Source organism: Lemur catta, chromosome 13 (assembly GCF_020740605.2).
Source record: "Lemur catta isolate mLemCat1 chromosome 13, mLemCat1.pri, whole genome shotgun sequence".
Lineage (NCBI taxonomy): Eukaryota > Metazoa > Chordata > Mammalia > Primates > Lemuridae > Lemur > Lemur catta.
In genome coordinates this window covers 83,534,368-83,556,657 of record NC_059140.1, presented here as the reverse complement: position 1 = coordinate 83,556,657, position 22,290 = coordinate 83,534,368, and the positions used below count along the sequence as shown (strand labels likewise).

At 58.4% G+C, this 22,290-nt stretch overlaps 1 protein-coding gene across 1 annotated transcript in view; it reads left to right on the top strand.

Annotated features, from left to right (window-relative positions):
* The window catches only part of RASA3 (RAS p21 protein activator 3), an 89,816-nt gene that overhangs the window by 26,166 nt on the left and 41,360 nt on the right, over positions 1 to 22,290 (top strand). Inside the window, 1 exon segment of the mRNA XM_045566716.1 lies at positions 11,656 to 11,759. Coding sequence (XP_045422672.1) covers positions 11,656 to 11,759 — 104 coding nt within the window.

Here is a 22,290-nt window from a genome sequence, read left to right as displayed (position 1 = left end):
TCCCACGGCCCCCGCCTTGGCCTCCCTGAGTGCTGGGACTACAGGCATGAGCCGCCGCGCCCGACCCAAGCAACACGCTCCAATGCCTCAGTGAATTCACCTCTGGAAAACTGCTGGTCTCCCCTGCCACGCTGGGTCTGCACTGTGGCCGCTCTGGAGCTTCCGGTTCCCTCCAGGACGGCCTCCCACGGCCCGAGTAGTAGCATCGTTTGCGTTATTTTAATGCACCCTCCAGGATCTCTGAAATAGTTTGTCAAAGACAATTAAAGCCTGAGGACTGTGGCTGAGGTCCAGCCTGGCTTTGCAGGGGTGTCTCTCGGGGCTGCATGAGGATGGCGGGGGGTGCGCGTCCTACTCAAGGAAGACGGAAGAAGTGGGGCTGTGCCCGTGGGGTTACTTCCGTGGCTTCACTTGAGCAGAATCCTCCGTTTCCATGGTCTGCGACCCGCTGTGTCTGCGAGGCCGGGGCTCCCAGGACTGCGGGGTCCGTCCTAGGAGGGGTCTCTCGGGGGAGGCAAGGAAGGGCCCAGGTGCCTCGGGCAGTTTGGAAGTGGGAGTTGCGGGCTCTCTCTGGGCCTAGGGCACGCGGCCCCTGGCAGGAATCGGCCGCAGCAGGTGCACAGTGGGGTCGGCGGTCGGCGCTGCCGGAGTGGAGGGGCCCGGAGGCCGGCTGGCTGGAGCAGGCCAGGCCACTTAGCGAGCTTAGTTACTTTTGTGTATTAATTTATTCATTAGTTCAGTGATTACTTAATTTACTGAGTGCTTGTCTGATAGGCCAGATAAGGAAGGGTATCGTCCGCAGGAAGTTGCACAGAGAAAGAGATAAATTCACACAAAACAGTTCTGAGAGCCTAAGGCATTTGGGTGCATGTGGCCTTTTGTGTGGGGGTCACGTGGCACTGTGGGCCCTGCCATGCGGGGACAGAAGGTAAGAAAACCTGTCTCCACTGGTGCCCACACGTGAGACCCAGACGGGCTCTGCACGAGTTTGCGGCCCGAGTCCACACCACGCCTGTGGCCCGGAGCCCTGGATCGTGTGTGTGCCGTGTGTGGGAAGTTTAGCCTTAAAAAGAATCTGTTGGACACAAGTGGAGGCCTCAGTGTGAATCAGAACATTCCATGTCCCCTCTGAGTCCCCGGGTGCTCCGGGTGCGGGGTAGTCCTCTCTGAGTCCCGGGGTGCTCCGGGTGCGGGTCGGTCTTCTCTGAGTCCCGGGGAGCTCCGGGTACGGGTCAGTCTTCTCTGAGTCCCGGGGAGCTCCGGGTGCAGGGTAGTCCTCTCTGAGTCCTGGGGTGCTCCTGGTGGTAGCCCTCCTCCCATTTAAGGTTTTCTGGGGTTCTCAGGTCTTGCTTTCTGCTGGTCTGAAACTGGGGAACGGGAGCCTGTTCCTTTTCGGTGTTACACTTTGAGTCCAGAGGTGACCCTCTACTGAGGGTTTGCTTTTGTGTGTGTGGGGGGTGGGTTTGCTAATGGGGAAGCGAGGGGAGGCCCAGCCCAGCAGTTGGGAGCCGTGGAGGCTGTGGGTGGCGCTGGCCACGGCATGGCGCAGAGTGGGGATGAGCGGGCAGGGCATCTTTGGTGGCCAGGTCCGAGGGAGAGGTGACGGCTGCTGAGCAGCTGGTGTGTGTATTGCGGGGCCAACCGGTTGGCAGGTGTCTGTGGGGCCGTCTCTGGAGCCCACTCCGCGGCCCCCTGTGAGCCGGAGTCGCCAGCGGGGTCCTCCCCTGCTGTGGCTCCTGGGCGGACTGTCTCCTCGCTGTGTCCGCCTCCCTCTTGCCCAGACCCCAGAGCGCACCCTGACCTGTCCCACCAGAGCCGGCGCCTGTGCTGGCACCTGGGAGAGTCTGTGTCCTCATGCCACGTTCAAGATGGAGTTTCATGTAAAGGACCATTTTTGCTAATCATAGTCTCGTTTACGATTTATGATGTTTTTACAGGGGAGTCTCATGAAGAGGGTTTTTCTGTGTATTTTCTGTGAATTGGGTTGTGCAGGGTCCTCCGATGTGTTCCTTTACACGTTTATTGTTTGCACTTGGCCTTTTTCTGAAGGAGGCTGGGGGGTCTTTCGTGCTGGTCCCACCTGGTTTCCGTGCGGGAGCCGCTGCACACACCTGCGGTAGCGTCTGCCCTTTCGCCCGCGTCCCCACCTCCGGTTCTGGGAGGCGGGACGTACACTTACCTCCGCCCAGCAAGTCAGCGTGAAGGACCCAGAGGCATCACCTTCAGGGCCTGAGAGTGGGGTTATGTTCTCCACCTTAGGAGGCAGTGGGCAGCGCCCTACACGGCCCGTCAGTCCCAGGGCTGGTGGCCGGGTCTCTGCCCTCCCTCTGCGGGCGTGGGTAGATTCGCAAGTTCAAGTGAAGTTGCTGTCCTGGGGGAGGCTGCGGGTCCCTGGTTGACCCTGGCGGGGAGGGCCCAGCGGGGAGGGAGCCCCGTCCTGTCCGTGTACCCCACGCGGCCTCTCCTCCCTCCTCCCTCCTGCCAGCATCCCCAGTTCTCTCTGCACTCGCAGGAGCACGCGTGTGTCCGACAGCGCGTTCCCGCCACTCCGGAGGTCGGCAGACCTCTAGCACCAGTTTGCTTTTGTTCTGCAAGCACTGAGCACCTGCTGCACACAGCGGTCACCCCTGTGCAGGCGAGGAGGGGCTCAGCAGTGCGGTGCCTGCAGGGGCTCTCCTGGTGCCCAGCTGCGGGGCCGTTGCTGGGGGCTGCTCCGAGGGTCCTGGGAGGGGCAGAGGAGCCAGGCCCACCCTCCCGTGCAGCTAACCCTGACCCTGACCCTGACGCTAAGCCCAGCCCTCCTGGGGAGCTGTGGGGGAGGGAGCAGGGGACCCTTCAGTGCTCCCAGCCCCTCTCTGATGACACCTTCCTCCCTAGGGGCCTCACGGAAGGTTCTGGGGTCCGAGAGGCCTCGTGTCTGGGCACTGGTGTCTGTCTGTCTGCCTTGCAGTGGCTCCTCTGGGATGCGGGTGGGGAGGGAGGCTGGGGTGCAGCAGGGCCAGAGCTGAGCCCCACCGTCCTGGGGGCGGCGCGGGCGGCGCGTGGTGCCCACCCAGCACCCAGGCATGCTCTCCCGGTGCGTCGCGCTGACGCGGGACCGAGTCTGGGGGCGCGAGGCCTGCAGCGCAGTCCCACCCAGCCCAGCCTGCTTCTCGCCACGTCCTGTGTCCGGTGGAGGACCTGGCTCCACTTGCCAACATTTCCAAACAGACGGCCCCACCCGTCCCGCCAGAGCCATCCTGGGCCACAGGGGGCCGTGCAGCCCCCGGGGGCAGCTCCTGCCGTCCAGCCTGGGCCCTGTGTCGCCGGCACTTCATCCAGCGCTGTGCGGGTGACGGCGGCGGTTTCTCCCACGCAGTCGCCCCTTCTCTGGGGGCCGCTGCCAGGAGGATGAGGGCTCCGGCGTCCTTGCCCTGCGCCTGCTCCCCAAGCCTGGGAAGGGCCGGCAGCTCCCGCCCGGATGTTGGGAAACACGAGCTGAGTCAGGGCCGCGGGCCAGGCGGTGCGGGGGGCGTGGGGCAGGCGGGGCGGGGGGAGGTGCGGGGGGCCAGGCGGTGCGGGGGGCGGGGGGCGGGCAGTCGCTGGGAGTGACGGGCGGCCGAGCGCCCCGCCCCGCGCCCTCCCCGGGCTCCGCGTTCGCAGACGTCCCCGTCCCCGCGGCGCTGCCTGACGCCCGCTCTGCGTTCTGCAGCAGCCTTTTTCCTTTTCGCTGTGAAAGTTCACCGGAGCCTGTGGCACTTCACTTGAGCTTCTCGGGTCGTCGCGGGCGGAGTCACTGAGGCGGATGGCGCCGCGCGTTGGCTTCCTCGCGCCAGACGGCGGTGTTCAGGGCGAGCAGGGCCCCAAGGCAGCGTTTCTATTTGGGGACGCGGCTCGGAGGCCAGGGCGGGGCCGCCTGGGCGGGGCCTTCCCCGTGCGCCAGACGGAGCCGGCGGCCCGGGGAGCCGAGTTCCAGCCGCCGACGGGCGGGGGCGCCCAGCGCTGTGCGGCCCTGCGGCCCCGGAGAGAAGGTGGTGTCTGAGGACGCACGGGCGTCCCCACGTCGCCCTCCACTCTCTCCTGGGAACGTGCTTGCGACTCTGCCGGGACAGACGGCGCAGACGTCCCTGCGGACGGTCGTGGGGCCCGTGGGGACCCTGTGTCCGCGCTGGCCGCTCAGGACAAAGCTGTTAACGAATCGCTGGTGTTTTTAGTCAAAAAGATACTCCTTATGTGCCGTGAATTGATAATTTCTTTCAATTTGCAACAGAAATCCACACGTTCCCGGTGGGTTAGTGTCCCGCACACGAAAGGAATACGAAAAGGCGGGTGTTCGCGTAGAAGGTGGCCCCGGGGATTTCAAGAGAAAAGGAAATTTAAAACTGCGCGTAAACACACGATGTTCAACTTCACCAATGACTTAAACATTGCAAATTGAAGCAGATTTTTTTTTTTTGCCATCAGTTTCGCAAAGTTTAAAAATATCAATCAGACTCAGGGTGATGGGGTGCGAATTGGCCCAGGCTCTCTGGAGGGTTCAGTGGCTTCGTGTTCGACGGCCTCAGTCCAGCGCGGATTCCCCGCCAGGCGGGATTTGCTCTGTGGAGTCATCGGATGTCTGTGCCACAGTCCGCGCGCCGCGCCGTGTCCTGCCCGCGCCGTGTCCTGCCGCGCCGTGTCCTGCCCGCGCCGTGTCCTGCCGCGCCGTGTCCTGCCGCGACGTGTCCTGCCCGCGCCCTGTCCTGCCGCGCCCTGTCCTGCCCGCGCCCTGTCCTGCCGCGCCCTGTCCTGCCCGCGCCGTGTCCTGCCGCGACGTGTCCTGCCCGTGCCCTGTCCTGCCGCGCCCTGTCCTGCCCGCGACGTGTCCTGCCCGCGCCCTGTCCTGCCGCGCCGTGTCCTGCCCGCGACGTGTCCTGCCCGCGACGTGTCTTGCCGCGCCGTGTCCTGCCCGCGCCGTGTCCTGCTGCGCCGTGTCCTGCCCGCGCCGTGTCCTGCCATGCCGTCTCCTGCCCGCGACGTGTCCTGCCCGCGCTGTGTCCTGCCGCGACGTGTCCTGCCTGCATGGAGGAGGGGGACCCGCGGCGGGGCCGCTGGCCACTGACGTCCTGGGCGGTTATGTGGAAAGTGGCCCACGCAGGGTGCTGAAGGAAAAAGCTGACCATATATCAGGATATATAATGTAATCCTGCTTTTATTTTAAAATATATGTATCTCTATTTCATATTGTCTATATTTATAATGTAAATAATATTGTAAATGGTATATTTACAATATGCATATTTATGCTATAAATATATTTATATTTTACGTATTTTAGATATATAAATATGATTTTACATTTTATTCTATTTTATATCTTTAGGGAAAAAACACTCTAGGAGACTATATATATCTTAGAATGTTAATTCTAGATCTCACTTTCTGACTTTTTATGTATTTTAAAATTTTGGTTTTTTTAAAAATAGCTTTCTTGAACTACAATTCACAAACCACACGATCCACCCACTTAAAATGTACAATTCAGTGGTTTTTAGTGTGTTCACAGAGTTGTGCAGCCATCACTGCAATCAACCTGGAACATTTTCTTGTCCCCAAGAGGAAAGAAATCCCTGCTCTTCAGCTGCCACCGTTCCTGCCCGCAGCCGCCCTCTCTGTGGCCTCGCCGCTTCCGGCATTTCCTGCAATGGCGCCCGAGTGGCTCTGCGTCTGGGTCCTCTCCCTTGCCACGGTGTTCCCGGGCTGTGCTGCGTCCCGGCAGGTGTCGGTCTCTGTTCCTTCTCACAGCTGAGACGGCTGCGGTGTTGGGCAGGCCACGTGTGTCCTCCGTCAGTCGTGGGCATGTGGGTCGTCCCTACTCTGGGCTGCTGGGACGATGTGGACTCAACTGAGTGCCAGGGTGGGGTCGCTGGGCCACGTGTGTTTGCCGCTTTGTGGGGCGGGGCCGTGCTCCATGTCTGTCTTCCCACACAGTTGCTCGGTCACAGCTGCCCCCCCACGTCCCACCACGCGGGTCCACCCATCTGGGCACAGCCAGCCTGGGGGTCTGTTCTTGTGTCGACAACGTAAGCCCCTCCTCTGTGTGTTTTCACTCTTAAAAACCATTTCTTGATTTTGTTTAAGATGAAAAGAAACATTGTTTTCTATAAGTGTGTCTTGTTTTAAAGCAAACAAAAAAAATTAAGATTATAAAGGAGTAAAAAAACAGAGAAATTGTAAAAATTTGCACATAAATCCAATTATGAATCAATTTACGGTGAAAACTAATATCTTACTGGGATACATGTGCTAACGTTTTGGCTACTGAGCGACTGAGGAACTGAATTCCACCTATGATTTAATTTTAATCCCTTTAGACGCAAATGGCCAGGCTGGCCGGTGGGGTGGGCGGAAGAGGGTTGGGAGGGCTGGTCTGCGGACAGACGGTCGGTGGCTGTGTGCACAGTGGGGCCCAGCTTCGCGCCCTGGGGACTTGTTTTCCCGCCGGGTGTGTGGGTGGGAGAGACGGTGTCGAAACAGCCACATGATTGAATGCAGCTTGGGCAGGGGCTGAGTGAGTCCCGCGATGCTCGCGGCAGCCGTGGGGCATTGGCAGGCACCAGCCGCAGGTCTGAGAGCCGACAGGCCGCCCGGGCCCTCTTGCCCTGGTCACTCCTCCCAGATGGCCGGGCAGGGGCTCAGAGCCATTGTTTTGCCACCCTCGCCACCCTGAGCGAGCGCGTGAGGAAGTGAAGAAAACATACGCCCAGGAGGCGACTTGCATTCACCTCCGACCCTCCCGGACTCCGTCTGCCGGGCCCTGCCTCCTGGGGACCACAGGGACACACGCGTGTCCACATGGCATCTCCCGCCTCCGGCCCGGAGCCCAGGGAACGGGCTGTGCTTGCAGGGTCGGGTGTGGGTTTAGTCCATGGACTCATTCTCAGAGATTTTTAATTGTCTGGGAAAGGTAACGAGATGCCCCAGTAACTTCTCTGAGCTTTCTTTTGGGGGTATTTTGCATTCTTCCAGAAGTTTCTCCAGGGCTCCCTGGCCACAGTGAGGTGGGCTTTGGGTTTCAGGCAGGCTCTGTCAGGGTCACTCTGGGAGAGGCTCCTTCCTTGGGGGCCTCCACTCTCCCTGGAGCTGCCCCTCTTGCTGTCCCGCCTGCTGCGGGGCCTTTGCACCAGCCGCCCTGCCGAGCGGCCTTCCCCACCCTCCTGCTTAAATCTAAAGTCGGTGACCCTATTCTGTGGTGACCCTATTCCACGTTCCTCATCGTGTGACACTCTGTCTCCTGGGTGCAGCCGCTGCCCCTCCCACTGTCGGCCCACCTCGGCGGGTGGGCCGGCCGCTCCGAGGTGACTCTCAGGTTAAATAGATACTTAACTTTATTAGTTTAAATTCAAGTTTAACATTAATATATAAAAACTATGTGAAATAAGGAGAAAAAGCATTGAAACAGCCCATTGGAGGCACTAGAAACCGAGGTCAGAGATGCAGAGCACAGCGCTCCCTCCCTCCCGCGTCTGAGCCACAGTCTGGCTCCAGGGCTCAGCCGCCAGCGCAGAAACCGACACAGGATGGATCAGGGCGCGGCCCGTGCGGAGGGAGGCCAGGTCTGCTCGGTGGTCGTCTCCGCACCGCGTTCTGGGAAGGGCCCACCTGGGAGGCGGCAGAGGGTGGGTGCGCGGCCCCGTCCTCCAGGGCAGGAACGAGGTTTCTGAGGCTGTTTCCTGAGGTGTCCCTGGGGGGCTGGAGGGAGCATCTTGCCCCCTGGAGTTGTGGTCCTGTGGGGAGTCCCGGGGCTGCCGGGTGGGGAGGGCTGTGTGGTGCCCTCAGCGAGCTGGCCGGGAGCAGGGCCTGGGCCCTGGGACGTCTCCTGCCTGGCGTCACCGGCACAGGCGGGTGTCCCCCAGGTGCTCATCCGGAGAGGCTGAGGGGAGTACCTGGCCCGGGAGGGACCCTGGTGGCTAAACTGTGGCGCCGGGGCCGGGGCCGGCCCACCCTGGGAGGCCCGCGATCAGCTGTGGCTGCTGCTCTGGTGCTGCCTCCGGGCGGAGGCATGAGGCGGGGCTGAACACGGTGCGGAGGGACACTTCTGTCACCCATGTGTGGCCTGGGGCACCACTTAGCCCTTCAGCGCCTCGGTTTCCCTCCCTGTGCTTTGGGGGCGGCGATAGTGTGTTGTGAGGTCAAGTGCCGTGTGCCCAGCACTTGTGTGAGGTTTGTGCCTGCCGCCATCCTCCTCCTGCACCTCACACATCCTTCATGCATCACACACACATCACACACACATGCATGCATCGCACACGCATCACACACGCATCGCACACACAGTTGACCCTGCTCCCCTTCCCCTCCCACGACGTTCCCCGAGCGAGGCCGGCACGGACCACGCAGTGGGTCCTGGGTGTGCGCAGTGGGGACCGGCCCGGCGAGGGAGGCAGCAAGACACCATCTCCCTGGACAAGTGAGCAGGTGATGCCTCAAGGCCTTGGGCAGCTGTGAGGCCGTCGTGGCGTGTCCACCTGCGCCCAGCATGGGCCGCTCCGTTCTCGCGCATCTCAGTGCGCCGGGGCCGTTGTTCTGGCGTCTGCCCATCCTGGAGGTTCGACTTCCCTCTTCTGGTTGCATGTCTGAGCTGAGGCCTGTGCCGTTTACGTTCCCACCCAGCTTCCGGGCGAGGGGCCGCGGCAAGGCCGGGTGGGGGCTCGGGCCCTTGGTCCTCTGAGCTCTGCCCCGGAGCCAGCCAGGAAGACCGGGACTCGGAGGCTCCAGGCTGGCTTCTGACACGTTCCGGAACCGCGGCACCATGTCGCCTCAGTGTTGCTGCCCCTGAGAGCTGGCGCGGGGACAGGGGAAAACCCAAGTGTCCTATGAGTTGCTATTAAGTAGTAACGTGATCCTGTTCGGGCTTTGTGGTTCTCTGGGGCCGACACCTCCGCGCTGGGGTCTTGTGGGTGTGGATGTGGGTGTCCAGGGGTCCCCACTTGCTCATGGTCCCTGTTCTGGATTTTCCTGTGGGTCGGGTATGAGGCCTGTAGCCCCTGTCCCCCTCCAGAGTGACACGTGTCAGGCTCTGCCTGGGAGCATGCGTGAGCCCACACGTGGGAGAATGTGTGTTCCGCAGTTCGTCTCTCAGCACTGTGACCTGACACAGGGTGGGGCTGGGGACAGGCCTGGCTCCTGGTTACCAGAGCCGTGTACTGAGGGCTGAGGGGCATGTGCACACAGGGCTGTGCCTTTGTGTGTGTGTGGGTACCACTGTGCACACACAGCACACGCCCTCCCACTCGCACGGTTCCCTCCAGAGTCTCAGGTTGTCCTTGAGACTGTGCCATGGACCATCATGGGGTTTTACGGCACTTAGTTGCAGAGAGAGCCACCGGGAAGTGAGGCGTTGGGCTTGTCCTGCAGGGCGTGGGCAGAGCTGGAGGTGGCAGGGCGTTTCCTCCTGGTGGGTCTGTCAGGCCAGGTGCAGGCAGTCAGGCAGGTCCGGCAGCTTCGTCTGAGCACAGAGAGGAGACGCCACACGAGAGAGTATGTTTAAAAGAAATGTGATTTTATAGTAAGCGTTTGTTCTTTCTCTGGAGATGAGGTCTCACTCTGTCACCCAGGCTGGAGTGCAGTGGCTGTTCACAGGCGGGACCACAGCTGGGACTGCAGTTGCCACCACTGTGCCGTGCTAAACCTGTTGAGCTGGGACGCTGTCACTGGGAAGTCTGGGCATTCTGCTTCCATCAAAAGATAAAACAATGTTCCTTGTTGCATATAAACGCAAACTTCTCTGTACCCAAGGTGCTCAAAACACAGTCTAAGCATTTTAGGTCTCCCTTTGAAGATTTTGTTTTTATTACAAAGAAGTGGTTTTCTAGGTAAACTTTACCCACTCTCTGAGCAAATTATAAAAATTATGAAATCAGTGAGATCCAAATGAAAGTTCTCTGCCCTCAAGGCCAGTCTGAGAGCGGAGGCAGGTGCTGTGTCGGCTCCCTGGTCTGCCCCTTCTAGCACCCAGGGGGCAGCAGGGCCAGGCCTCACCTGTGTCTCCTGGTCCCATTTGCATTCCCAGTGGCGTTTCTCACGTGCTCCTTGGCCATTTGTCGTCTTGGTGATACATCTGTTCAAACCTTTTTTTTTTTTTTTTCTTTTTGTGATAGAGTCTCACTTTGTTGCCCGGGCTAGAGTGAGTGCCGTGGTGTCAGCCTAGCTGACAGCAACCTCAAACTCCTGGGCTTAAGCGATCCTACTGCCTCAGCCTCCTGAGTAGCTGGGACCACCATGCCCGGCTAATTTTTTCTATATATATTTTTAGTTGTCCAGATAATTTCTTTCTATTTTTAGTAGAGATGGGGTCTCGCTCAGGCTGGTCTCGAACTCCTGACCTCGAGCGATCCACCCGCCTCGGCCTCCCAGAGGGCTGTTCAAACCTTTTGCTTACTTTAACATTGAATTGTCATACTCTTGTCAAGTTGTAAGAGTTCTTTATGTATTTGGGATACGAGCCCTTTATCAGATGACTGATCTGCAAATACTTTTTTCAGTCTATGTTTTCATTTTCTCAATGGTGTCTTTTAAAGCATAAAAGTTTTTAATGTTTTTAATTTTGATGAAGTCTGATCTACCATTCTTTTTCTTTTAGCAATTGTGCTTTTGGTGTCATATCTAAGAAATCTTTACCTAATTCCCAGTTACAGGTTTATTTCTGTGTTTTCTCCTAAGAGGCTCGTAGTTCCAGCCTGACATTTAGGTGCGTGCTCCGTTTGAGTTAATTTCGTGTTGGGTGAAGTCAGTGTCCACAGCCGCCGCCTGGCGTGGAGACACCCCCTCGGCCAGCCCCGCCATCCTCCTGTCGCGTCTGACCAAGCGAGAGCTGCCGCTTTACCTCCCACAGGAACGACTCGCGTGTTTCCTGCTTGGGCCTCAGCTGTGAATGTGCATGCGTTCTGTCAGATTGCCTCTTGCTTGTAGGTGTGTGTGAGCTGCAGTCACCGTTGAATTTCCTAAGCAGCTGATCAGGTCCGGTGTGGTGTCATTCGGCACAATGACCCAGCCTCTCCTTTCCCGGCCCGTGTGGGCCAAGAACAACAGGGAGGTTTGTCTGGTGAGAAATCCCACTGGCTTTGTGCCTCTCGACTAGGGTTTGCAGTTTATTTTCAGTCTCCATCTGTGTTGTGCTGCATCTGGGGTGACTCACACGTGGGTGGAATGAGCTGTGGGCTCTGCACACGGGGTCGGCGAGGATGGCCGCTCAGTCAGGATTTTGCACCAGATTTCTGGGGAAAAGGAGCTTGTGTGAAACTGGCACACTGTGTTTTACTTTCAGTGCACAAAGTGAGCCACCGCCTACCCCAAACCAGCCACCTCCAAAGCACCGTGAGGGTTCCGGAGTGACCCAGTAGAAACCATTTTGTCCACGGCCACCATCGGTATTGAGGTCTCTGGTTTTCCTGAACTGCCGAGTGCAGAAACTCATTCGTTCAGCCCCAAGGCCTTCGAGCGGGTGCCGGGCGAGTCCACAGAGGTGCTTTGCAGTCTGCTTGCTGCCGGTCCGTTTCTACCCCCATTGAGAAGCTGCGATTTCATGTCTCATATGTGAACTGCAGCGCAATGTGTTTTTATGGCATGTGTAGAAATAAGATCACGCATGTGCCTGCGGCCTGCACCCTAACACTGTGCCTCTGCTTGTCTGTACAGCCCCTTCTACGGAGAAGACTTTTACTGTGAGATTCCTCGGAGTTTCCGTCACCTGTCGTTCTACATTTTTGATAGAGACGTCTTCCGGCGGGATTCCATCATAGGTAGGTACCCAGGCAGATGTTCTCTTCCCTTTTCTGCCACTTCTGCACAGGGTCTCATCCTGGCGGAGGTGGGCGTCTCCCCCATGCACCCCTGTCTGTGCTGCATCTGAGGGGATGTTGGCATTTCGGCCTAGAGCCTCCCTGGGGCCACCGCACGGGTGCTGCAGCCCACGCGGGTCAGTTGTGCCTGTGCCTGGTACAGCAGCCAGCCTGGCCGCAGTGGTCCTGCATCTCCCAGCAGCAATGAGCTTCACACCCAAGAGCTCACGTCAGAAAACAGAACACGCCTCCCAAGGGCTCGCAGGGCCCGTCTGCGGCACATGTGGCCCCTCCCTCCTCGCGACCAGGCTGCTCTTCCCCGACTCCTGTGTGTGCCCCACGGTGTGGACCAGGGAAGAACCAGAGGGTTGGGGCCTAGGCAGATCTGCGTCAGACGATGCGCCGCTGACATCTCTGAGCCTCAGTTTCCCTCTGGTGTTAAAGGGGCGGCAACACCATCCCTTTCCCAGGAAGATGACGTGTGAGGGGCAGCGAGGGGGGTCCTGGTGGGGCAGGCGCACGGGCGGCTCCTGCTTGGTGCTCATGTCAAGGCCGTGTCATCCAAACCACCTGCGGTGCCGTTGCCAGGAACCGACTTCAGGTGACGGCTGGAGGCTCTTGTTTCTAGATGCACCCGAGAACCCTGTGTGAGTGGGCCTCACGGACCAGGCATGGGGCTGCACGTCGGCCGCACCCTGCTGTGACTCATTCGAGAACGAGGGAGGGAGCAGGGCCATGCAGGGCCAGAGCCCCCCACTCGGGAGGATGATGTAGACCCGGGACCAGGGGATGCCCCCTGGGGATGAGGCCTCTGCTGTCTGGGCCGCCACAGCTGTGCCAGACGCCACAGTGGCAGAGGCGCCTTGTCCCCCTGTGGCTGCTGGAATCCAGTCTAGGTTGACTTTCTGATGAGGACCAGAAAGAGGATGGGGGACACTGCTGCCCACAAGGGGACATGCCCAGGGCTGGGCAGAGGCAGCTGGACGCCTCAGCAGAGGGGCCCAGGGTGTAGGAAGCCAATAAGAGATGGGGACACTGCTTGCTAGGGGGCACCGCCCTCACGCTCCTCACACTCATGCCTCACACTTGCTCCTCACACGCAATCCTCGTACCCACCTCACAGCTGCCTCACACTTGCTCCTCACACGCAATCCTCGTACCCACCTCACAGCTGCCTCACACTTGCTCCTCACACTCGTTCCTCCCACCCCCCTCACACTCATTATTCACACTGGCCCCTCACACCTGCCTCACACTTTCTTCTCACAACAGCTCCTCACGCCCACCTTGCACTCGTTCCTCACACCCTCCTCACACTCCCCCTCACTTGCTCCTCACACCTGCCTCACTCCTCACACCCTCCTCACACTCACTCCTCACAGCCACCTCATACCCGCCTCACACTCACACTCCCACACACTCACATCCTCTTCACACTCCCCGTCACTCCTCACACCTCTTCACACCCGCCTCACACTCAATCCACACATCTGCCTCATAGTCCTCACACCCACATCACACTCTTCACACTCACCTCACACTTGCTCCTCACACCCACCTCACAATCCTCACACCTGCCTCACACCCACCTCACACCCACCTCACAGTTGCTCCTCACACCCTCCCTCACTCCTCACACTCTCCCTCACTCCTCACGCCCGCCTCACACTCCCTCCTCACCCCTGCCTCACACTCAGTCCTCGTACCTGCCTCATACTCGCTCCTCACACTCACCTCACACCTGACCTCACTGTGCTCCTCACACTCGCCTCACTTCTCGTGCTCCGCCACACACTGCTGCTCACCGCCGCGTCTCAGCTCCAGCCCTCCCTGCTTCGCTGTCCGGAGCTTGCCGGCCTCTGACCCGAGGGCCGCTTGCTCGCTCTGTCCCTGTCTGTATCCCAGTGCTTGCGAGCTGCTTGTGGACAGGGTTTGCTCATTTTATTCATCGTCCAGAAGACTGCTGGGCGCATGGGAGGTGTGTTGAGGGAAGGCATCAGGACCTGAGTGAGTATGTGCACATGTAGCAACACGTGCGTGCAGTCTTAATGTAAGCATTGAAAGAAAGCGGGACTTGAGAGACCAGACGCGCCTGTACTTCTCAACACCATCACACCCATCTTGTTCTATAAATTAGTGTCATTCTGCGAATATTTGCTGAGTGCCAGTTGTCCTGGAGCAGTGGTTCCCAACCTTTGTGGCACCAGGGACTGGTTTCATGGGAGACAGTTTATCCACGGACTGGGGGCTGGGGGATGGCTTGGGATGATTCAGGCACATTACATTTATTGTGCAGTCAAACCTGTCTGCTAATGATGATCTGTACTTGCAACCGCTGCCCGCGTCAGCTCCACCTCAGATCTTCAGGCGTTAGACTCTCGGAAGGAGCACGAAACCTAGATCCCTCGCACCCACAGTTTACAGGCTTCTTTGAGACTCTAATGCCCCCTGCTGATCTGACAAGAGGCAGAGTTTATGCCCTGACATGAGCGATGGGGACGGCTGTAAATACAGATGAAGCTTCACTCGGCCGCTGCTCACCTCCTGCCCTGTGGCCTGGTTCCTGACAGGCCACAGACGGGTAGTGGTCTGCAGCTCCTGCTCTGACAGGTGTGTTCTTTGTCTTTTCTTCTGTTTGTAGAGACTGTTTCGCTCCGTTGTAATCACTGTGCATGTGATCTGAATGCTTGCTCTGTCTTGCGTTCATCTTAAACCTCCTCCTCATGGCACACCTCAGCGTCAGCTCGCCGTGGGCTGCAGAAGCATGCCAGCCTCACAGCCGCACTGTCGCTGTGACTGGGGGCATCACCTGAGGTCCACCTGCGAGCCCCAGTACCCTAAAATCCAGCTTGTCCCATCAGGTGTCTGGTGGTCTGTGGATGTGAGCATGGCATAGGATGAGCCTTTTACTTCTTAATTTGAGTGCAGCTGACGATACTCACTGACGCAACATGAGGGAAAGAAAACTCGTGAGATTGGTTTGTGTGTGAACGGTCTGGGATAAGCTCCTGTCTGTGCTCAGCTCATGTCCTGGGCTTGCCAGCAAGTCCACATGACAGCCAGGGGAGAGCAGCGTCCCCCTGGCCAGGCTCCCGCTTTGCCTGGTGTTGAGCTACTCGTGGCTGGCGGTGCCCATGAGCCCAGAGCTTTGGGCCGGGCAGTGCATCAGCTGGCCTTAAAGGACGGCAGAGGGCAGGACTGGCCACACGGCTCCCGCAGCGCGGCCCCGGGACATGTCTACTGATTTTTCAAAAGCACCTGGAGAATCCTCGTTTTTCATTATTAGCAACACACTTAAAAATTAAAAGCGTATGTGGGCCAAACAAGGTGCATCAGAGGGCACCCAGTGTGAGGCCTCTGGGTCGAGGTTTCCAGGACCAAACATCACAGCTCCAGAAGATTCCATGGGTGTTTCTGCAGCGATGCAGAGGTACGACAGGCTGCAGCCCGTCTGGGCATCTGTGGCCTGACCCCTTTCCTGAGCAGGGTGTGGGTGTCTGCCTAGGGGACTGCACCCCGCTCTGGTGTGCACACTGCCCTGCCCCGTGTCCTCCCTGCACCCCGCTCTGGTGTGCACACTGCCCTGCCCCGTGTCCTCCCTGCACCCCGCTCTGGTGTGCACACTGCCCTGCCCCGTGTCCTCCCTGCACCCCGCTCTGGTGTGCACCCTGCCCTGCCCCGTGTCCTCCCTGCACTCCTGTGCATGCATCCTGTGCTCTTTGTGTGTGTTGCATCCTGTCTGTGCCTGTGGATTTCGCTTGTTCTGCTTTTTGACAGTGGCTTGGCGGGTGTTGGAGAGCAGCTGCTGGAGGAGCAGGAGATCTTTTTTCCCAGCTCTGCCCTCCGTTTGAGCAAAGGTCAGGGAAAACCCCACACCTGCCCTTGTTAGCAATCTCCGGCCCACTGTTTAGTGTTACCGGGTGGAGACAGGCAAGAGAGGAAGAGCGTGATGTTCCTCAGCTCAAACGAGCAGCCTATGTTTGTAGCCGGCCCCGATGGGGGCCGTGCCAAGACAAACCAGTGTGGGATTTGAAGATGACCATGGTCTGTCATCCAAGCCCTTTGCGTGGGAGACGCCCTGGGCAGGTGCGTGTCCTGGTGGCCGGGGCAGTGGTGTGGAGACCCCAGGCGGTGATCTGCCCTGGCCTCATCTGCCGTCTTTCACGCACCTGAGCTTTGCTGGACGGCTGTGCTCTGAGAAGGGGTCGCTTCCCCTCGGGGACTTGGCTTGGTGGTTCCTGTGGTCTCTGGAGGGCGCAGGGTCTGGGCTTTTCCGTGGCAGGGTTTGCTCGAGGTTTCACATGGGTGCTGAGATGCCACTGGTGGCATGGGACGCCTCACAGATGCACAGCCTGGGAAGACCTCAGGGGTCCTGGCGGGATTCTCTCTGTCCCTCCTCGGCTGCTCACCTTCCCTTCTGTGCGTGGCTCCTGGGGTCAGGCACCTTTGTGTTTGCATCTGCGTTTGATTGTGTCCTGGTCACAAGTGTGTTGTGACTTGCGAGTGTGCCTGTGCCCACCTGCAGACACGGTCCCCTGCTTGGTGACCTGCGAGCCAGGCGTGCAGCCTGTGTGCAGTGGGCAGCGAGCGTAGGCGGCGTCCCTCCCTGGGCCAGCACTTGCCGACAGGCAGTGGTGTGGGGCCACGGCCCGCGTTGCCCAGACCTCAGCCCCCCCTGGGGCGGGGTGCGGTCAGTGGGGGTGCGCCCTGCGGCCTGGACACAATCTCTCAGAGATGCGGAGTGCCCACTCGGGTGCAGGAGGTCCGCTCTCAGTCTGGGAGGGCGCGCTCTGAGGGGAGGGTGCTCTGAGGGGAGGGTCCTCTCTGAGGGGAGGGTGCTCTGAGGGGAGGGCGCTCTGAGGGGAGGGCGCACTCTGAGGCGTGGGCGCTCTCTGGGGGGAGGGTCCTCTCTGAGGGGTGGGCGCTCTCTGAGGGGAGGGTGCGCTCTGAAGTTTAGGGTGCTCTGTCAGGTTTGGGGGTGCTCTCTCAGAGGTGTCAGCATTCCAGCGGGGACCCCTGGGGAGAATGAGGCACTACTCGGATACGGATGCTGTGTCCCTGGAGAGGGACCTCCAAGAACCTTCCTCCTGCCCCGGCAAGAGCGTGGTGTGGTGCTGCCAGCGTGGGTCAGGTGGGGGCTGTGTCTCGGCTGTGAGCACCGACAGCCCCCCGGCCCCTCCGAGCGCCTCTGTGTGCAGGCGGGCAGCTGGGGCACAGCAGGGACCCCACACGGCCGAGGTCTGCCCAGCGTGTAGTAGCAGTTCCAGGGGTGAGAAGAGGTGAAATCAAATGTAACAGAAACTCATGAGTCTTTTTAAGGAAAAGAGCAAAAGGCCAAACCTTAGAGAAATGAGACCTCCCGCTAACCTTGGGAGACACACCCTGTGCACATCGCGCATACCAAGAAATGTGAAATGTTTAAAAATAAAACCGTGGCCTGCATCACCACGCCTGCGAATTCACGATGCCTCGTACTGTGTACCACACCGCGAGTGTGTTTTCCCCCCGAAGTCGTCTTCACTGGTGTATTTTGAGCCTGATTTGATGGAATCGCTAAAAATGAAGGCAGCTGAAATAGACTGTGGATCGGCTCACTCTGAAGGTCGGCTGAGTGTCTGGGTGGGCCCTTTCTTGTGAAACTTGGGGTTTGGCGTGTGTATTTTAAACTGGGAGTTGCAGTTTTAAGGTTATTTGTGCTCAGATTGCCAGGCAGCCCCTGGGGCCACATGAGTTGCCGGGTGATGCCACCTGCCTGGGTGAAGCCCTGGCTCTGTCCCCACGTCCCCGGATTTGTGAAAAGGGAACAGTGCCCTGGACCAGAGCTTCCAGGGAGTTTCAGAGTGTAAAACGTGTTGAAAACAATTCTGAGGAGCTTTGGCTTTCTGAGCTGAACTGACTTGTTGGGAATCATTGGATAAGAGGGGTAATCTCTTTCCTAAAATATTATCCACTGACTTCTGTTAGGAATTCAACATCTTGCCCCCTGCACAGCCAATTTTAGGTCAAGGACTTTTTAAAAATGTTCTCCACACTGAGAGCTCCTGAGGTTTCTTAACCAAAGGAGCATGCGTCTGCTGCAGGAAGGCCCTACTCGTGTTCACCGTGGTACTGGACGTGGAGATTGAGAAGCCAAACGTGGCGCAGTGGCAGCTCTTCGAGCCTCAGGCTGTAGCGTCCTGTGGCAGCTCTGCTCTTCCTGGGGGCAGAGGCATTTGGGGCGTTTGGCCTTGTGGGACGTGCACTCGAGTGAGGCCTCCTCTGCCTCCCGGGCAGCTGCGCACTCTTGGGGCCTTGGGCCCAGCGCCTGCCTGGGCTGCTCAGAGGCCGCTCTGGAGAAGGCCACGCTGCCAACTAGGGCAATTCTGTCCAGACCTCAGTTGGCCCCACATGGACCCGCTCCTCCCCCATCTCTGTGGTGATTTTCCTGCAGCCTCCGGAGCCCTCGGTGGAAGGTCGGCCTCCTGCTGGGCTCCCACGCTGTCTCGTCTCAGACTATGCTGGCTGCTGTGGCCTGGGCCCTCGGCTTGCGCTTCAGCGCCCGCAAGTACCCCCTTCTTTCCAGCACCCCAGGCCTCCCCCACTTCCTGTGTGGGCTGTGCTTGCCAGGCCCCGGGCGCGGCCCCCACCCCCTTCCTTCACTGCAGGCCATGTGCCGTTGTCCTGCGTGTGAGCCGCCATCATCTATCCCAGCCTACAGCCCATCCTGGAGTCCTGATGCACCTGCCACGAAGTTCAAGCACAGTCGGGGCCAGAAGTGGCCTATTGTGGGGTCTCTGAAGCATGTGGCATGGTGTCGTAGCACAAGAGGTCACCAGTGGTGGCAGAATGACAGTTCCTGAAAATGCCTCCACACGCTACATTTATTCCATTTTAGAGAGTTGAGCTGTTTTATAGATCATCTCCTATTTGAAAAACCCTTTTCTGGGGCTACACTTTCACTTTAGAGTCCAATTTATACAGAAGATGAAATTGCCAAGTTTGAGGCCCTACCACCTGATTTGGCCTGGAGAAGGAAGTCTGTACTCCCTGGAGTAGCATTCAAGACCTTTAATAATCTGACCCAAAGTGTTCTGGACTTAACCTCTCAAATTCCATGATGGCCTTTCTCTGTCTCGTAACCACACCCACGTGTGTCTTCACACGTGTGCAGAGCCACACACGTGCACCGTGCAGGCACAGCCTCCACCTGATGTTCTGCCCGTGTGCCCTCATCATAACTCTAGAGGCCTCTTAAGTTTAGCATCTGCTTCTGTGACTAGGGCAGTGCTGTCGGTCCTCTGCACCGCACTTCTGGGGAGTGTGTTAAAATCCAGGCCCCCAGGCTCTCATCCAGGCCTTTGGACTGAGATTCTCCAAGGGCTGGGCCTGGAATTCTACAATTCGATTAGGTCCGCAGGTGATTGTTACAGTTGGAAGGAAACCAACACGTCCCGAACGCTCAGTGAGCCAGGCTCCATGCAGGGCGTGTTCGCGGGCCCAAACGCGTGCCATTTAATCTTCCCATTCATTCTCAGAGACACATACTGGGCTCAGAGAGCTTAAGACACTCGACCGAGGACGCATAGCTGCCAGGCGGTGAGCTGAGGAGACAGACATCTCCTGGTACGTTGGGAGAGGAACGAGCACCAGTGTTTTCAGAGCAATGCGAGAAGACAGGTGTGAGCAGAGCAGTGTGGGAAGACAGGTGCATGCACACGTGTGAGTAGAGCAGTGTGGGAAGAACCGTTCGTCCACAGGAGTGAGCACAGTGGTGTGAGAAAAAGGTGCATCTACAGGTGAGAATAGCAGAGTCCATCGTGCACATCACCATCCACCATGACCATCTGCCATCACCATCATCTACCATCACCGTCATCTACCATCACCATCCACCATCACCATCATCATCTACCATCACAATCACCATCCACCATCACAATCACCATCCACCATCACCATCCACCATCACCATCACCATCACCATCCACCATCACCATCATCATCTACCATCACCATCATCATCTACCATCACGATCACCGTCCACCATCACGATCACCATCCACCGTCACCATCCACCATCACCCTCATCATCTACCATCACCATCACCATCATCTACCATCACCGTCATCTACCATCACCATCCACCATCACCATCACCATCCACCATCACGATCACCATCCACCATCACCATCACCATCCACCATCACGATCACCATCCACCATCACCATCACCATCATCTACCATCACCATCCACCATCACCGTCCACCATCACCCTAATCATCTACCATCACCATCCACCATCACCGTCCACCATCACCCTAATCATCTACCATCACCATCACCATCCACCATCACCATCACCCTCATCATCTGCCATCACCATCCATCATCTACCGTCACCATCACCATCCATCATCTACCATCATCATCCACCATCACCCTAATCATCTACCATCACCCTCATCATCCACCATCACCATCACCCTCATCATCTGCCATCACCATCCATCATCTACCGTCACCATCACCATCCATCATCACTGTCACCATCACCATCACCCTCATCATCCACCATGTACTATCCAGTATCACCATTCTGGGGAATAGGAGCTGGACATCTTTGGGGACTGTTGTTCAGTCTACCAACTGGTCATTCTTAGAAACTTCTGTGATTTAAACAGAAATAACCAGAGTGTATTCAGGAAGTACATGGGTATGGATCTCATGGGGACTCAGATAATCACATTTGACTGCACTTTAAGATGGATTTGTGATAGGAGCTTCTGCAGCAAAAGCCCTAGCCCAGAAACGAGGTTGCAGAGGAGCGTGTGTACGTTGCTGTGTGGAGGTGGGTTAACCGGCCCACTCTCAGGGTCTTGCTGAAGCCGGGCCTCTGTAGAGGTCTGTCCCATGTGATGGTAGCACCCGCCTGCTCATAGCCCACACGGGCTCCTCCCTGCCCTCGGGATGACGCCCAAACGCTCTGCTTAGCGTCAGAGTTCTTCGTGAGGGGCTCTGGGGAAGGGGCCCCTCTTCCTCTCCTCCACCCTGGGCACAGCTCCAGTGCTAATGGCAGTTTTCCCTCTTGCCCCCTGGGCCGGGCGCCACCTCCTCTACTCCCGCGTGGCTGCCACATCCACTCCACGGCTCTGGTCTGCTGGTGGAAGTGGCCTCCCCTCTCCGCTGGCCTGGGCGGGCCTCCACTCAGTGTGCGTGCCTGCCCGTGCTCACCCTGGAGCAGGTGTGTGTCTGGGGGCCCGGGAGGGGGCTGCGTGCGTCTCCTTGCTGCGTCCCAGCACCCAGCAGGTGCTCGAAGGGAGAGGGCAAGGGCGCCTGGAAAGGGAGGAGGGAGGGTGGCACCTGGACCGTGCGGCTGGGTGTCCGCACTTTGCCACGTTTGACGGGAACTAGACACGAGGATGCAGTATGATCTGAGTGGTCCGCACAGGCCGTGCACCAGAGCGAAGAGGCATTCGATTAATTCTTGGAGGTTTGTGAGAATTTTGAGTGGTAACCCTAAGGAAAAAGAAATGTAAGAAAGTTTTTGCACATTTTAATCAGAGAACAGAATCAAATTAGTTCTGAGGTTATTTTCTCTCAAAATAATCCAATGAGGTGCTTTATTACTCATTCTGTTTAAGGCACCTGCTATTTTTAAAGATGACCAGCCCCGTGGTGACTTAGGGTTCTTGGCAGCTTTGTAATGACACGGTTGGGCTCAGCTGCTCTCACCAGCGTTTTTAAAGCCGTAAAAACAAGTGGCTTCCTGCTCTCCAGTAGTGATTTAAAGCCATGACTAGTAATTATGTTGTTACCAGGAATAAAAGAGCAAGTTCTAAGAAATAACTCTCTGTCGTGGAAATGAGTGTGGCTGCTGGGCGGTGCTGTTCTTGCGGTTTCCTGGTTTCTAATCTGGGAGCACCCACGCCCTGAGAAGTCCCACCTGCCCCCAGGTTTCCTTCGATGCAGCCAAGCCTGTGCCCTCGGCTGCAAGTTCCAGTCCAGGACCGAGGGCGCAGCAGCAGGTGGCAGTGGGAGATAAAGGCATGTTCGCAGGGGACAGGCGTGTGCCGGGGGTTGGGGACAGATGGGCGCAGCCCCTGCGGCAGCAGCGGCGGGAGCCTTCAGCCTGTGGGAGGGGCAGATCGGAAACCCAGGAAACAGCCGAGGCGTGCAGAGGGCGCCGTGCCCGGGACAGGCGAGGGCCTGGGAACTAAAAGCCCTGACCCCACCAACGTCTCCAGTGGCTGTATGCGGGCCAACCCCGGGTCCAGAACCACAGGGCAGCACCCCAGGATGGAGCAGGTGGACAAGGCCAAAGGGAGGGTCCCAGTCCATCCGGCAGGAGGAGCTCGAGCCGGGGGTCCCTGTGCGAATGCTGCTCCGGCCAGGGCTCCGGTTAGGGGCCTGGTGGGGCCCTGGGCAGCCTCCTCCCGGCCTCCCGGTGGCCCACCACCCTCCACCCCGGGCTTAGCGGCTTCCCAAGGTCTCCTCACGGGAGCAGGTGC